At 29.2% G+C, this 19070-nt stretch overlaps 1 protein-coding gene across 1 annotated transcript; it reads left to right on the top strand.

Moving 5' to 3' along the window:
* The first annotated feature begins 1223 nt into the window (after positions 1–1223).
* On the top strand, positions 1224–18007 carry LOC107451253 (keratin, type I cytoskeletal 9). The gene is made up of 2 exons (XM_016067296.4): positions 1224–1463; positions 15967–18007. Exons 1-2 carry the CDS (start codon positions 1443–1445, stop codon positions 17365–17367), a joined length of 1422 nt encoding a protein of 473 aa, XP_015922782.1. The 5' UTR covers positions 1224–1442; the 3' UTR covers positions 17368–18007.
* Positions 18008–19070: the final 1063 nt, after the last annotated feature.

Below are 19070 nucleotides of genomic sequence, written 5' to 3'. Positions count from 1 at the left end.
AGGCATCAACTCTATGGTGGTAATAAATAATTTTATTTCCAGGTATCAACTTTAAGGTGTGGTGATCCGGATTCCCAATATCCAGACCCCAATGGTATGGTCTCTGAAAATCCTGTCAAACGCGTATACTGAATATGGGGTTGCTCTCCCTTTTGCATCTGTGACAGACTGCTCCAGGGATCACGGAACCGGGCGGGGGGGGGGGAATTAGCCCTCTCGCATTTTATAAATAGACACAGTTCCTTTGAAAATTACTATTTTCAAGTGTAATTAAAAAATATTAATAATTTTTTGTTGGTCTGAATTCTGAAAAATTGACCGCAAGATAAGAAATGGCAAGAACTTGGTAGAACTTGGAACAAGGTAAGAACTTGGGCAGTGGAATGGTAGTTGGAGCCAAACGTATGGAACATTTTATTTCAGAAATTGTTACAGATTTAGTATTCTTAGAATGAATTCTGTAGAATGACTAATAAAAACTTACAGGCGTTCTATATAATGACTAGGCAAATTAAATAATGATTATCCTACTATATACTTTGCCTAAGATCATTTATGAATTGATAGGATGCCTAAGTATTCTATGCAATGACTAGGCGAAGAATATTATAATTCTCATATTTCGTACGCTGTAAGTGTCAGGCATTGTAGACAATGACTAGCAGTGTCTAAACACTCTATATAGTGTCTAACCATTCTATATAGTGTCTAGCCATTCTATATAGTGTCTAGCCATTCTATATAGTGTCGAGGCATTCTGTACAGTGCCTAGGCATTCTATATAGTGTCTAGGCATTCAATACAATGTCTAAGCATTCTATAAAATGCCTAGTCGTATATATTGACTGTAACATACAAATCTGAATTACTAAACGCTTAAAACTTATAAGAGGAACTTGAAAAATTTCTTAATCAACAAGAACACGTGATGTAATTTTAATGAGTTGTTTTCAATGACAGTGACAAACGTGTCGGGGAAACTTGTCAATGGTCGAACAGTCAGTTCTCGAATATGCGAATTTGAAAGGGGAAAAAAAAAAACACTGTATCAACTAAAAAACAGAATCAATGGTCCAAAAAATATTCCTTTCTAATGACTGAAATTGGAATAGAAAGGAAAACGTTCTAAATTCACTCCATTGTTTCTCTCTCTTCTGACTGTGTGTTTAAGTTAAATTCCTTCATCTCCCAGTGTGAAACCCTCTTTTTCTGAGTACCCAACCAGTAAACAAGACGTAAAACGTCGGCATCAGATTCGATCCGGGAGTTCTGAATCTGACCTCTTTTTCACGACGACCCGGTTCCTAAAGAACGTGCTTCAAAAACATCGTTCCTGAGAGGAGATTGAACAAAACAAGTATCGACATTGAACTTGGTGGCTCAGGTTATACGAAAAAGGTGACTGCTGATTTCATTTCGGAAGCAGACACACAAGAAGCAACATGCATTTCTCTTCGCTTAAGGTGAGCCCACTGTTACCTCTTCTTATGTCTACATAGAATCTATGTTGGGGAATTTAAACTCGTCATGAAATGATATCTTTTTAAGGAATTTTTTCTGCTTTCAACATTTAAAGAAACTTTCTATTTACAATTTTATTGTGAAACTAAATTCTTTGTTAAAAGGAATAATTTTTTTGAAGCAATTTTCTGCGGAATAATATAACAAAATATTTTCATTGGAATAATTTCATCATTGTAGGATAACATTCTTTCTTTTTTTTCTTTTTTTAAATAATGTTTCGGAATTTAAGTTCCGTTTTAAGAAACAGTTTTTGAGAGTTTTATGGTAGAATTATATAAATTATTGGAGGAAATTGTTTTTAAATAATTTCATTGTTGAATTAAACCAATTAACATCATTAAACTATTTATTATTTAAATTCCGAATTGATGAATTGAATTTATATGAATTTTTCTGTGGAAAAATATAGAAAACTATTTTTATAGGAATTAAATTCATCATTGTAGCATAACTTCTTTTCAAAAGGAATATTGAGGAATAAAGTTTCCTTTTAAGTAAATTTTTTAAAAGAGTTTTATTGTTGAATAATATAAATCACTATCTATAGAATTGAGTTATTAAAGGAAATTGTTTTCAAGCAATTTTATTGTTGAATTAGACCAATTAGAGTCAGTAAATAAAATATTTTTAATGAATATTTCTGGGGGAATATTTTATATTAAAAACTATTTGTTTAAAAATAAAGTTCATTATTGCAGAATAACTATTTTCTATACAGTACTGCAGAATTAAGTTTTTCTTTAAATGAAATTCGTTTTTAAAAAGTTTTATTGTGGAATAATATAAATGATTTTCTGTAGAATTAATGGTTTTAGGGAAATTATTTTTAAACTATTTTATTGGAAGATTAAATGAGCTAATTTTATTAAACGAAATGCTGTTGTTAATGAAATTTTTTGGTAGAATATTATAAAAAATATTTTCAATTGAAAATGTATTATTCTGTAATTGATGATTTATTCTGTAAAGATGAAAGGTAAAGATATTTTCATTTAATCACTACAGAATAATTTTTTAAAGTAATTAAGTTCCTCTTTAAATAAAATTCTTTTTTAAAAAGTTTTATTGTTGAATAATATAAATAATTTTGCATGGAATTAATTTATTCGAGGAAATTGTTTTCAAATAACTTTATTATGGAATTAAGTTTTTCATTAAATGGAATACTTCACATGAAATAAATAGTTTAAGAAAATACTTTCATTATAATTAGGTTTTCCGTTGCAAAATCTTTTTCAAGTCATATAGTGGAATTAAATTTCTTTTTATCTGAAATTCTTTTTTGAAAGTACAAATGTAGAATAATATAAACCATTTTCCATAAAATTAAATTCATTATAATAAATTTTTTTAATTATATTTATTGCGGAATTACGTGTTCCTTATTAAATGTAATTAATTTTAAAAATTTTTACTGTGGAATTATATGGGTTTTTTCGGGGGGATAATTTTCCTGATAAAACACCCATTTTCAAGCAATATTTTGGAATTATGTTACTCATTATGTAAAACTACTTTCTCCAAAAAATTCTACCGCGAAATATTATAATAACCATTTCTATGCTGATAAATTCTTTATTAAAGGAAATTATTTTAACAATTTTGCTGCGGAATTAACTTCTTCATTAGGCAAAATAATTAATTTTAAAAAAAATTTGCATTGGAGAAATATGTACAAAAAAGTTTGATTGGAATGAAGTTCCTTAAGAAAAATTCCTTTCAAGAATTTACAATGGAATATTATTAATTTTACGGTGGAATAATATTTACTATTTTTCTACGAAATTAAGTTGAGTTACGAAAGAAAATAATCTGTGGCAGTAAGAAACAGATTTAGTTATATTGATTGTTCTTTCAAATTTCATTATTTTAAGGGAAAAAAATAGAAAGAGTCTTCATTTACATTTTACGTGTATTCTTCATACAAAACACTTTCACACATGTTAAAAATTCAATCATTGATTCAATTTTAAACAAATTAATTATTTCAAATACATTGAAAATAATTGTTTTCCGCATGAATAAATCAATTTTATTTTTTTTCTTTCAATAAAATTTATGCTTGGAATTATCCATTTGAATTCATACATATTTTTAAATATCATCGGGGAAAAATATTCAACTTAAGTAAATGAGATATTATGAAAAAATTGAAAAAAAATATATAATGAAAAACGCAAGATTTATTAAATTTAATAGATAGATTTATTATACAGTAACCTATTGTTTAATAAATTTATTATAATAATCTTAAAACTAAAATTCAAATAGTGACATAAGTGCAAACTCCCCGACTATTAAAATATTACTAATAAACGGGTTTTGTTTTCTTTTTAGTTACTACTTAATTTGTGTTATTTAATTTCTGATCAAACTTGTAAACTAATTTTAACTTTTCCAACTTCAAATATTTTTCTTCTAACTTTACTTCTGAATTTTATTCGCATATTTTATTTTTATTTTTGGAAGTGAAAGTTAACGGAAGATTTATTTATAAATATGTAAAAATACATAGTGTAACACAGATTATGTGAATACAGAACTAATTTAAAACTATCTATTGTTAAATTACTTTTATATTATGCGTTTCGAATTTTTCAGAAGAATGTTAACGATTTAAAAACAGAAAAAATATTTTGAATACAGTATTATGCATCATATAGTATAATACTTTATTTACAACTTTCTAAATTAAAGTGCATTTAATTTCTGTTAATTTTAATAGTATAACATGATCATAGTAGTAAAAAGTTGTTAGAAGTGACAGCCTTCTAATAAGTTAAAGGTGAACAAAATTAGGATTATAAATTTCATCATTATAATTTCATCGTTAAAAGATCAATATATAAATCTCCTATCGATCTTCCAAAAAAATATTTAAAAAAAGAAACTGTGGGATATTACTTTAAAAATACGTTACAATTTCAAAGATAATATGATTTGCGCATATCAGATTGTTACTACTTAACTTTTGGAAATTATTAGTTCTAATAAGGTAATTTTTTTAAAAAAAGTATTTAGCTGTAATAAATGCGTATTGTTAAATGCCATGCACGAAATAGTTTGAATATATTACTCAACGAGATACATTTTTAAGAAATTTAAAACCCTAGCGTAAATATATTATTCTCTCAAAAATAATTACTTTAAAAGATATATATTTAATAAGGCTTTAAGATAAATAATAATCGCTTTTATTTATTCTTTAATGATAAATCTTTCGAAATTTTTTTTTATGGAATTACTCATGCAAAAGCTTTGGATAAGAAATTATTTGTTACTGAAAAAAGTGTTATTAGTATTTATGATTTATAGCTTTATTGAGTATTAGTAGTTTAATAATTCTTTTAACCCTATTTCTCGAAGTAAATTAATGAATATTAGTAGTTTAATAATTCTTCTAACCCTATTTCTCGAAGTAAATTAATGAGTATTAGTAGTTTAATAATTCTTTTAACCCTATTTCTCGAAGTAAATCAATGAGTATTAGTAGTTTAATAATTCTTTTATCCACATTTCTCGAAGTAAATCGATGATACTTAATTGTTATCTGGCATACCAAGTGTTTCCGCCGGTAAATCTATGAGGAAATGAAGGAGTGCGAAATATGATTGATCTAACAATAATGTAAGTTTCATTTGTGTGAAAGGGATATTGAATAAGGCTACTGGAAAAAATTGTCTTCATTTTTTTATCAGCATTGATTTAGTGTTCACTGGTGTGGATTAATCATTTAATTATTAAAATCACGAGGTAAACTAACACAATCTGATGAGATACGGACTGCGCAAATTAATTTTTCCTCCGTTAACACTATATATACCTATTTCTATCTTAGCCGATCAAATGACCGAACTTTGTTTCTTTATTGAATGTATGAAATATGGATGGTAGGAAGAAAATAAACTAAAACCTTACATTATAATTAAACAAAATTGTATATTGTCAATTTTTATGTATTACAAACACAAACAGTAATAATTTTTAACTCATTGCGCATATCATAGAAAATTATCCAACTGCGAAGTCTACATAAACGGATTATTGAATTTAGGAAATAATCTTAGTTTGATTTATATGAGAAAACTATTAAGCAGTAACTTATATATTACCGATGAAAGTAGTCTTATATATTATTTTAGTCAGTAACAGTAAATAATAAAACGAAGAGTAAACGAAAAATCTCGAAGTTAATTTTGAAAAATAGATGGGCAGGAAATTTTTTTTCCGGCATGTCAATGAAAAAATGAAGCTATGGAGAGAAAATTCTCTGCGAAACTGCCAAACTGCGACGTTTTTTTCATGAAACGATCTAATGAACACACTAAGAAATATGAATTTTATGTATCGGAAAGATTTATGAATCGAAAACTTATATTTCAGTGACAGAAGTCGTCTGATTTATAACTTATTCTAATCAGTATCAGTTCATAATAATTTAATGAGTTAACTAAAAGTCTCGATGAAAATTTACGCAGATGAGTTGCTTTCTAGCCACGTGCAGGAATCTTCTTCTTTTTTTTTTCAAGCGAGTTTATGAAATAATGAAGCCTTACAGAGAAAATTCTATACGAGATTACAAAACTGGCGACGTCTTCTCTCATAGATTGATTTAATGAATATAAAAAGTAAGATGAATTTTATACGTAGGAAAGATTTGTGAATCAAAAACTTACAGTTTATGGATAGAAGTCATCTGATTTACAATTTATTATTTTAATCAGTATTAGTTTATAATATATTTGATGGATTAACTAAAAACCCCGAAGTGCATTGCGCAAAAAATTTTCAATTCGAGATAGGGTCAAAAGTAACTCAAAAGTAAAATTAATAGTAATAGGTCTAAACTTTGTATTGCTTTCCTGACCAAACTGAGGGGCCATATTTCCTAGACTTACCATTGCCTCCTGTATTTTGGGAGAGAAAAATCCGAATCTGTCAGAAAATAGTATTTTTTGTTCTTGTCTGATTTCGTAACTTAAAATATCGTAACTAATTAATTAGCATATTTGATGTCACCTCTTCGAACCATTAAGACTAAGTCCTAGAACATGAAAATCGGATTATTAGACCAAAAGTTATTTTGGGTAGCCCGTTTATTTTTTTTTTTCCAGCACTGTACATTTTACGCTGATGGATGCTTTCCGGCTGCGCAGACGAATTTTTCTAAAGCGAGTCGAAAATGAAGCATTGCAGAGAAAATTCTTCACTATTTAAATTGCGGAACTGCGACGTTTTATTTATTTAATTGTTTATTTTTTCGGTAGATTGATCTATTGAATACACGAAATAATATTAGTTTTATAAACTATATGAATCGAAAACTTCCATTTTAGCGACAGAAGTCGTCTTATATGTATTGGTTTACAATAATTAGATATTACAACTAAGAATCTTGAAATAAGTTTTGCAAATCGGTCAGATTAAACCTTCCAAAAAATCGAGATAAAGACTAAAGCATTTTAGAAAAAATTCTGTACGAGATTACCAAACTGCGGCGACATATTTAATGAATTTATTTATTGTATCTATGACATAATTTGAGGTTAATTTAAAACAAAATAAATATCGGACGTAAACTTATTCGAGAAAGAAGTCTTATTTATAATGTATAATTTCAAACAGTATTGATTTATTTTCCTTTTAATATTCATTTATTATGAATAGAAAAATTATGTTATTTTTAACTTTTATTTAAATATAAAGAAAGCTATTGTTCTATTTTGTATATTATTAAATGACGGATTAAATAATAAATTAAAGAACAATGACTTTTGTCCCACGGTAAAAATCATGCAGTTTTATGGCTTTTTGACATTCAAATCCATCTTTGTTTGATAAGTCGATAAAAAATAGGAAGCAATATTGGAGGGAAATTCAATACCAGTTTGTATAATGGCGCCTTTTTTAGTGAATGGGGCGAAAGACAAATTCAAATGAACTTAGTTCGTGAAGAAAATGATAGAGACGAGAATTTATTTGTTATAGAAGGAAGTAATTATTCAAACTATCTGTTTTATCTCATGTATTTTGTTGTCTTTCCCTTTCAAAAGCCTGGATGCAAGGATTAAAATTTAGCATTCTTACCTAATAATTTTTAAAAAAAAATATTCAGAGTTATTTTGGAAAATTTAAGTGTAAGCAAATCACAAGCATTTATGAAAAAGCCGACCCCTTCCACGTTTTTGTCTTCTTGTTCACAAATGCTGAGACAAATAGAAACTAATCAACAATCAAATTTTATGTCAGATCCATAATGTTTTCATTTGTAAATCAGCATAATCTTTTTTTTTTAAATATTTAAGCCGAAATTCCTCATTATAAAAAATTAAAAAGATATAGCCAATGAACTGCAATCAATAGATTATAATTGGATACTTGCAATTCGAGAAAAGAAATATACTGGTGAAATTACGTGGTTGTGCTTGGCGTATCAACGTTTCAGCTATTAGGCTTGGTTTATTATCACGCTGAATAAATTTTTGGACTAGATTTAATTGGATACTTGCAATCGACGTCACACGTATGAGTCGAACCTGATAGGCTGCAATCATGACATGAACAAATGCCACGATTCCCCCCACGTGTGACGTCGCTTGCACGTATCCAATTGTAACCTGATTTTGCTCTTTTTATTAAAAGTATGATAACTTATTCTTACTATAGGATTTTAAAAATTAAAAGTTTTTACGTTCGAATTATAAACATTGCATTCATTAGGTATTTACAGTTCGAATATTTTATATTGAATGAAATTTGGTTTCTTTCTGTGTTAACCGTAAACTAAAGCTTCTCTAATGGGATAATCGTGTAAAATGAAATAAGAAAAGAAACTCTTGAATTAAAGTGGAAAAATTACAGTAAAATCAGGAAATAAATTTTATTATTACGAGATTCTTTATTAAAATTGAAAAATATTTAGTCTGGAATTTCAAAATTCTTTTACTTGTCACAAAATTAAATAAATAAATTAAAAAAAAATTGAAGTAGACTTACTTGTTTCGATTAACTAAAAACTGGAATGTTTTATTCATAGTTTTGAACCTATGAAATTTTACTTACAAAAGTTTTTTTCACTTTTTTATTCATTTATATTCAATTCTTTCTATTTTAAATATGCCTATTTTAAATGATTTTTTATTAAAATCGTATCTGAAAGATTAAGTATTAACATGTACCCACCTACATAAAAAAAATTCGCCATTTCACAATCAATCACCTGTAGCCGAATAACGAAAATTCGTCATTCCACGATCAATCACCTGTAACAAAAAGATAAAAATTCATCATTTCGGTATCAATCACCTGTAACCAAATGATGAAAATTCGTCATTGGTATTTTGCAGCAAATGATTGATTTTTAAATGCCGGTTTTCTATTTGGACAATCATGGTGCAAATAATATCATACGGATATATGTTAAGATTTAATCTTTCCTGGATTAAGATTGTGTTTACATGTTAAGTAATACATGTTATTATTTGTGTAAATTGATCGTTCAAATTTTAAATCCATTTTAAACTTCATTTACAAAGATACAAATTGAAGAAAACTTTCTGAAAGAGAATTTTTTTTTGTTTGTTTACAAGGAGGTAAGAAATAACTATAGGTTTAACACAAAGAGAAATAAATATGTTTCCAAAACACACTACTAAAATAAAATAAATGAAAAAAAAAATCACGTCTGATAATGACGTCAGTTATCCATATTGCAGCCAACGATCCTAGTTTTAAATTTTTCAAACTGAAACATATTTGCATGGATTTTAACTTTTTTGAAGGAAAACTATATTTATTCGAATATATATTATGAAGCAACAATTATATATTATAATATAAAAGTATAACTTTTTCAAGTCTTCACTGTTCTTGTAAATATTTTTGTAACTAATATATTCTATCTTATCGCTACCAGCCGGTGGCGAGGAAACACTGTTTCAAGATTTAGGTGTGATATAGCCATAATTAGATCTACCATCTATCAGTTGGCATTATTTTCACCAGGATCTAAGTTTTATTGTTATCAGGAATAACATTTTTTTATTAAATAACCAACAGTAAAACCTTTGAAATTGGCTAAAGTAAAAGTTTAAAGAGTTATTAAGTTACGAAACGTCATTTCAAGTTTCAGGTGTGATATAGCCATAATTGGATCTTCCGAAAATCAGTCAGTATTATTATCATCAGGATCTTAATTTTATTGTTATGTCAGGAATACCTTTTCATTTTATATAACCGACGGTAAAACCTTTAAAATTGGCTGAAGCTTCCAAGTAAAAGTTTAGACAGATATTAAGTTATGAAACACCTTTTCAAGTTTCAAATGTGATATATCTATAATTGGATCTTTCACCGTTAGTGATCACCATAGCATTGTTTTCATCAACATTGTTATTCGTAATACTTTTTCAGTATTAATCTTAATTGTTATCAGGAATATTTTTCTTATTAAAAAAAACAATGGAAAATTCTCTTAAATGTTTGAAACTGACATTTTTTTGTAGAATTTTTTTTTTAAAAATACTTTTTTAAGGAAGTTAGTGATGCGAGATAAGAGCAGAATTGAAATGTGAATTGTTGTTATAAGCAATGCATGCAGTTTCTCATGCAGTTAAAAATACTGAATAAAAAGTTCTGATCTATTTCTCACGAGCTTCTATATATTTACTTTAGTTCAAACATGTTTTCAATTAACACGATTTTCACGAAAAATTTCGCTTACAAAGGACACTGAATTATTCGGTCTAGCAGATGTTTTATTGAATTCTTATCTTATTTTCCGTGGAAAATTATTTTGCTTGTAAGTGTTCTTATCGCTCTCATATTTTGCCGAATTGTTTAGAAATATCGTTTTATGTAATAAATAATAATTTAATATTTGATTATTAGAATTAATAAATAGTTATGTAAGTTACGATTATTCAGATAAACAAATAATTTGATTTTTAAATATTAACCTCATTGTATATTAACTACAACCGTAAACCATTATATTAAACGAAACGAAACTCTATTAAAGGATAACACTAAATTTAATTTAAATTTTGAAACTTGGTAACCCTTCTGAAAAATACTGGGAAGCATTAAATAAACAATTAAATTTAAAAACATCAAATGTATTATAAACCAATTAAATATTAATTTCAAATTTTTACCGCTTTGGCTACGTAGATATTGGGAAAGTTTTCCCCTTCATTTTTTTTCTCAATCAAATAAAAAGTACAGATTGAAAATAAAAGTATCGTATTGTTGAATTTTCTTACACTAATATATATTTTTTTCTAAGAGTTTGGCAAATTAAACTCCGTTGCAAGTTAAGAAAAGAACATTGCGGTATATGATTTAAGTTATCATCCCCAACTGCATATAGTTTCCCTTTTACTTCGTAATCAAATTATACAAATATGTTTGCAAAAACAATATAAAAGCCTTTAAAAATTAAACAAGTCACATAGAAATTTAAGTTGTTCTATCTTTTACGATATATATCATAAAACTATTTAAAAATAAATAAATAAAGATTATAGTTTCGTATTTATACTGGAATCCTAGACTTGGCGATATATTTCGATAAATAAGGAGAACATTCGTTCTTGAAAAAGAAGCAACTATAGGACGTTGCAAGAGTATTGGATTTGATTGGGCCACTAAAAATGGCGCGTCTTACGGTGACATGCTCTTTTATCAGTTTCTTTAAATGAGAGATGGCGATGTTGATATACTTTTGAGGTGGGACCTTGGTATCCGTTTGACGTTCACTTATATGCAAACAGTCTCTCTCCATAAGGAAAATGATCTTTTTTTTTCTTAACTTGAAACACATTTCAATTAATATGGAAGGCAAGAAGTATTAAGTAATTAGATATTTTTGATCAAATATTTTTTCCAGTTTTGTTCTAGATTAATTATGAAATAAAATGCCGTCGCGCTGTTTGGTTCTTTTAATAATTGAAGAAAATCGACATTTTAAATTTGCACAGTTTATTAATTGAATTAAAAGTGTGTATTTATTTTTTAACAAAAAAATGTAAATGTAAAATACAGAGTTTATAAATGAAACAAAAGTACACATTTATAGTTTTTTTTTAATTTTTTGTTTTAACAAGAAGTGTAATTTTTAAATTTTTGCAAAGATATAAAAGTAAATATAAATAACGGAACAAAATTTTAAAAATTTTGAATTAAATACGTTTTTAATATAAATATGCATATACATGTAAATATTTATTCTAATAGAGGAAATTCCATGTCTTATAAATCTCGTTAATGTTTATTTCTATGAAAATATTAGACAATATATAAATTTTATAATTTTTGTAATGCTGCTAACCGTTTTAAAATTGACAAAGATGACACAATTTTATAAGCGCTGTAAATAAATCAGTTATAGATATTCTTTAAATAAATTTTATTTTAAACAGTATTCAGAAAAAATATTCAATTAAAATAAGTTGCACAAAATAAACAAGACTTTGCGGACTTTTGGGGTATAATCTATTTGAAAAAAAAAATTAAATGTGTTCTGACAGTAAACGAAAAATAAATAAACTAATAAATAAATTATAAATATTTAAATAGTTTAATCAGAGAGCTTCATATATCCACTTCCCCATATTTAGAATCTTTGTCAAAAATGAATTCAAACTAATATGATTAGGAGTTGAAAATTTATATTGAAGAAAAAATTAATTTTCTAAACTTGGCGCATCACTATTAAGAAATACAAAATAAATAAGATCAAAACCAGATTCAATTCCTAAAAAACAATTCGAAGGTGTATAGTTCTTTCTTTTTACCCGGAAAATTAAAAAGATTTTGATGTTTCTAGTGTGAGCATCCTCAATTATAATTCGTTATAGTTTCATAACATTTTTTTCATTCCGTAAATATGAATTTGCATACTTTTGTAACAATTTGTACTATTAATATGGGACAATCTCTTTTCCAAACATTGTCACAATGTGACATTTTCCATTCATTAGCAAAAATTTAAACTGAAAGTTAAATTTGATCATTAACTTCGGAAGAAAATGATCATTTACATCGCTTTTTACAGAGTAGTTTTAAAACAACTTTGCTCTTTTTGATTTCCTTTTTAAAAGCATTACTTTTAATTAGACAAAGCAAATAAAGATAATTTTGAGGTTACATAGTAATCTACATCAATAATCAGTTGTGTAAAATATGATAAGTCGTATATAAAGTTTAAGTGTTAATTTAGTTGTATTAAAGTTCGAAAGTCTCAACATGCTTCTTATGGAATGTGTTCGAGATACGCTTCTTATAAGAGCAGAGTTTTTCGACATTTACAGTCGACAACAAGTTTTAATGTTTTTTTAATTATTTTATGATAGATTATAAAGATTTAATGAATTAATTATTAAAAAGAAAAAGATTCTAGGAATGGATGTTATATTTTGCATAAAATATCCATTTGTCTGATATCTGTATTATGAAATTAACATTTATTTTATAAACCGGAATTAGTGTCCTAACTTCACGCTTGTTAATTGACAGCACTGAACTAATTTCAGAAAGGAAAAAAAAAAAGAAACAAATATATAACTTCATATCTAATAAATTGAGGACAATAATTAACTTGAGAGAGTTTGGCCATTGATGGCAATTATGTCCTTACATTACATAAGTAATTTCGTCTTCTAGTGAGCATTATAAAGATCTAATTCTTAAAAAGATAAAAAAGGTTCAAAACAAAGCATAAAAAAGCCTCAAAACATACTTAACTCACACAAACAAATTTGAAGAACACATTTTTAATAATTTCAGTACATTACTTTATAAAGCAGTTTCAAACCCTTTAAGTTAATCAAACCTAAATCCATTAAAGTTAATTATCTTTTTAACTCAGTTTAACTTTTTCGAAAAACAGTACTTACAAGTTGAAAAAAGAATACACATTTTTGAGCAAACGATTACATAAATGACGCATTTTCGAAATCATTTTCTAATTTTCCATTAAGAGCTTAAACAGATATGAAAAGCATTTGTGGATAATGGGTAGCTTTAAGATTTTTGCCAAATTTTAACGATAAATTTGATACATTTCTTGCAGAAATTATGAGAGCTACTTCTTCGATATTTTAATTTTAAAAGCCATCACCATTGAGAAACAATAGCTTTCAGCTACTAAAAATCCAATTTTTAGTTAAGATCAAATTATTAGAATTGGAGGTTGAGAACAATAAAAACGAGCTGCTAAACTGTTGAAAAAACGTGTCACTGTTATTTATTTTTCAAACTTTACACTCTCGTAAAAAGAGTGGAAAAAAACAGTTGCGCATGAGAAACTTACCTCATTAAACGCGCATTTTAACTATTGATGGCCAAACGATAAGAAAGGAAAATAAAAAAAGATGGCAGAAGTAATTAGTGGAGTTCGCCAAGCATGTAAAAATATCGTCTGCCGGTAAGAAAAGAAACGGTGGGTGTGTGGAAGATGCGTTAAACTAGATTGGAATGCTGTCCTCCTGACATCATAACCCAGAGACGGATGGACTTACAGAAGGACAAGGAAGATCATTCACCTCGGTTCCGGTTCTTAAAGATCGCGAAGTTAAATATAAAAAAGGAGGCGACTTTTAATAATTCAATCAATATAAAGGTCAAGAATTAAAATAAGATTATATCGACCTTGACCTGAGCTACGAGGCTCTCGTGGGTCTCACAGGAATGTCACACAAAACTTACGAAAAAAGAGGTTAAAAATGCTGTTTGTGAGCTTAGAAGCACCCCTCGGGATCGAACTTCCGCTGATTAATATTCCAATCCATGATTTGTAACTATGTCGTGCGACGATTTTTAGGTTACTAATAGGAGTTAAAATTAGAACTCATTCTTTGTAAAGGTGAGGGGGGCCCCTCGTGGGGCAAATTAGCTGAACGAGAATGAATGATTCTACTCGAATCAGGTTTGGTGAAAGGACAGTTGAGAATTTCATTGAGAAAGTATGAGAAATAGGTTAGCCAGGTTTATGAATAAACCTTCAGTTCAGATCTAACTTTAGGTTGGGGTTTTTTTTTTAAATTTTTCCCAACGAAAAGGACCCACCAGTCGGAATTCAGGTGTGAAATTTATGAATCCACTATCTTTATTTTATTATTCAGAAACTTACCCCCGAACAATTTTTATGTCTACAAGTTGTAAAGAAGAGGAAAGAAGTATTTATTTCAGGAGATTATTTATAAAAAAAATTTTGATGAAGATGACGCGACTTATGTAAGAATAAAGAATTTCGCATAAGCTAAACTTTTACAACGGTAGTACAGGGTTCTCATATAAGTTCGTAAAATAGTACGATTGTTGTAAAACTAGAACTAATTTGTATAAAATACGTTTATATTTGAATTCTATATTTTGTACTAAAAAATACGTTCAAATTGTTCGTTAACTGACAAAAGTTATTTTATTCCCTACCTCTGTTATTGTAGCGTGATACTCAATTTTGAGAAAAGATAAAATTTAAACAGAGCTCCATTTTCTGTTGTTTCTGAGACACGTAATTTTTCCGGATTCTTCAAAATACCCTTTATAGTTTAAGACTTTTTTTTTCTTTTTTTTTTTAAATTTACTTTACTTTACATTTGTCAATAAAAAAACACACTTAAAAAATGATCGTTTGATGTAATGATTGTGGTATAAGCAGATTTTAATTAAATTATTTTTGGCTGATTAATTTTTCGTTTATTTATAGAAAAAAAAAGTACTTGTAAAAATTGCCTGAATTAAGAAGTAATTTTTTTTCTTCATTTATGTGATAGACCTTGAAGTAAAAAAAAGAAAATGCGAAGGAAAAATAAATGTCAATTTATTGACATTAATTTCCATTGCATTAATTGGAGAACATTAAAATGTAAATTTAAAAAATCGGATTATTTTTGATCCCTTAAGAATTTTTTTTAATTATTTTTACTGAATCACATTCCGTACCCAGAAATAGCATGGAATATTCTAAAACTGCGAAATATTATCTACGAGTTTTGATTTAGACTCTTTTTTTCAAATTATGATATGAACGGAAAAACTTGGTACTCGGTATCTTCGATATTTTTGGTTTTAAATAATGAAATATTTTGAATCAAATTTCGCAGTATTAACAAGTTTAGATTATTATAAATTCCGAATCTTAATTTCTTTTTGCGTGAAAGCAAATGAAGTATGAAATCATGAGTCACTGTACAGTTAGAGAACCTTTATTTATAATACATATTTCTGTTTAATATTGTCGTAGCTTATCTTATAAATTACTGCGTATTTCTTATTTTATAATCTCTATACATTATAATTTGTTGCGAAGTAAACAAAGAATAATTATTGGGATTGGCGAGCGATAGCGACCAGGGGGTAGAGCGCTCTAGTCAAACGCATACTTCTGATAGCTCCCTTGTATTTATATACTGATTAATTTTTTTAATTTTTTTACAGGTTTTACTGACAATTTGCATGTGGGCGATTGCACTAGTGGCAACTCATGCTCAAGAATTAAACCTCACTGACACAGAGGAGGCAGAATTCCGACAGGGTGGAATGGCGCAACTGATATCTTCTGGCATGGGAGGAATTTATGGTGGTAGCGGTGGATATCAAATGCTAAATTCAGGAAGCACTGGAGGTGGGTACTCAAACATGATAAGAAACCTGTACAGACCACCTTCCCTCGGTTTAACAGACAAAGTTAAACACTGGGTAAAGTCCTTCATGAACAGGAGACAATTCGTCAAGCCAGTATACAACCCATCCATGGGCGGATTGTCTTATACCGGTGAATATGGATCCAAGCCCATGTTCATGAGTCCTAATGGTTACAAGGCTATTTCAGTACCTCTAAGACAACTACAGAAATATTACAAACCTTATTACGGAACAGAAGGAGGAAGTCCACAATATTTGCAAGCAGCTGGAAACACTGTCCCAGGATCATCTGGAGCGGCAAGCTCTTTTGGCAGCTACAGCCCAAATGCAGTGTCATCCAATGGTGGTCTTTACGCTAGCGAAAGCGCCAGCTCTGGTCACTTTACAGGCTCTGGTAGCAATCTTTATGGATCATCCGACAGCAGTGCTTTATTTGGAGCAGGAGGTATCTCTGGAAGTAACATATTCTCATCTGGTGGCAGCCCATCCAGTGGATTATTCTCATCTGGCGGTAGTCCCGGAAGTGGCTTATTCGGCTCACAGGCAGGTTCAAGTGGACTCTTCTCTGGCAGTGAAGGCGGTAGCAGCTTATACAATATTCCGAGCTTTGGAAATGGTGGAATTTATGGATCTAGTGGTAGCCCTGCTAGTGGCTTTTATCCTGGCTCCAGTGGAAGTGGTGCCTCTTTTGATCTCGGCAGCAGTGGTATTTATGGTTCTGATGGTAGCTCGTTTGGATCCAGCAGTGGTGGATTCGGAAACAGCGCAGCAGCAAGCAGTATTCTATCAGTTAATTCAGGTCCCGGCAGTGGCAGCAGTTATGGAGACCTTTATGCCAGTGCCGCTAACCAAGCCACCAGTTTATACAATCCTTCAGTGAATGAAAATGGACGACAATACAATGGTGGATCTGGCAGCAAATCTTCTTATGGAGGAAGTAGCTCTTCCCTATACATACCATCAGCATCCGGAGACAGAAACGGCGACTCTTCGTACAGCCAGCAATCACCAAAAGAAAACAGTTACAATGTAGAGTCTGTGAGGGGCGGCCAACCTGAAACCTCATACTCTGTATCATTCCAACCTGCTCAATCAAAATCATACAGCTCATCTTTTGAAGGCGCGAGTTTCCAACCAGTTTCTTACTCTTCCGACGGCAATTCCGCTCAATTCCAAGAAAAAAGTTCTTCATAAGGAACTTTTATTATCGAACCTTGATTAGCTAGGACAATTGTCAGTTATTTTAACAAAGAGAGGTGGCTCAATGTATAGTTTGAGGAAAGTCTTTAATAATGTTATTGCTAAATGGAAGTTTGCAGGACGCAAACTTAAGGCGCACAACAGTATGAAGAGCGCTATAAATATTCCTTAAGGCCAATATTTTTATTAAATGAAACAGGGTTACTAGGTGGTCAGCTGGACTGACCAACGGTGTATTTACCTTGAACTGTAAACAAATGTCTTTTTTTTATTGTCTCTTTTCTATGAAAAGAAATAAACTCAGTATGTCAAAATGAAATTTTTTAACCTCTCTTTCTTTCATCAGTATTTAAATGTATGTATTTTCAAGGTATAATTGAAAATGCTCAATGTTGTTAAGCAATACTACTTCCTCATGTGTTACTAAGTATAAATTTTAAAATATTGTTTTATTAAAAAGGCACATAAGTGCATAATGATATTATTGGCAAGGAAAAAAACTTAAATTATATAATTATTGTGAAGGTTTTATTTATTTATTTATGTCTCCATTTATGTTGTTTATGTTTTTTTATTTAAAAGATAAATTTTAATATAAGTATGTGCTTGTTTGTAAATAAAGATATTCTTTAGATACTCTGAATTGATTAATATTTAAGCAGCCAGGGTATTCCATTAGTACTACTCTGAATATATGCTTTTCGAATCTTGTCCAAATAAAACTAAAAAAAACAAACTACACTCATTATGGGTCACAAATTAATACTAAGAGCGGAGGGCGCAAAGAAAAATATCGAAATCTGTCAGCGAGAAAGGCGAAATGAAAAAAATTAAAACTAGTTTGATAGCCTAGTGGAATTTTCATAACCGTCGTTAAATAGCAGACCCAATTTTTGCTTCTACGACTACCAATGTTCAGCTCCGTAGCCTTATCATTTTTAACTCTATCCAGAAGACAAAGGAACTCCTACATCAGGTACTGGGAGAAATTTGACTTTGTTGGAGTACTTTTTGATGGAACTAACCCACATTTTCATTACATGGAGAGGTAAGCCACAAAAACCTCCTACCGTTAGCATGACAGCAAGGGAACTCTAACCCATGATTTCGTCTGCAACTGATGATATTTTAAGTCAGCACTGTGGTCGGAAAATTCGTATCAACCAGACATCACTGGGATTCGAACCTGGGTTAAATCATTGGGAGGCTAGCGCTCTCTCCCCTGAGTCAAAACTATGGAGTTGGAGGATGGAGTTGCTTTATATAACCACCCTTCATTTTACTCTGTTTTCTCTGGCAATGAAAAGAGTTTTTATGCTTTTAGCACCGCCTTCTTTAGTAGTGATTCGTTAGGCATCGTTTCTATTTCCTTCCCTCGTTTAAGCATTAATTTGTGACTTTCTACTGTGTATATTTTTACCTTATTTTTCACTAGGTTCTGACAAAGGGGGATTAAGGATCATCATTACTAAATATTCGGTAACGAATCTCAAAAATGCACTTTTCGTGGCCCCTTCCGAAGTAAATTCTGGTTACACCCCTGGCTAATAAGATCACAAATTTAATATCTTAAAGGATGCAAAAGTTAAATGACTTCTAAAATTTAAGACTGTGTTACGGTTAGCTGAATAATTCATTTTGCCAAGTCTGTAAATAAGGTTATTTTTAGTGAAAAGAAAACGTTTACAAATAGCTTT

The sequence above is a fragment of the Parasteatoda tepidariorum genome, chromosome 10, assembly GCF_043381705.1.
Source record: "Parasteatoda tepidariorum isolate YZ-2023 chromosome 10, CAS_Ptep_4.0, whole genome shotgun sequence".
Taxonomy (NCBI): domain Eukaryota; kingdom Metazoa; phylum Arthropoda; class Arachnida; order Araneae; family Theridiidae; genus Parasteatoda; species Parasteatoda tepidariorum.
This window is presented reverse-complemented; position numbering and strand designations above follow the sequence as displayed.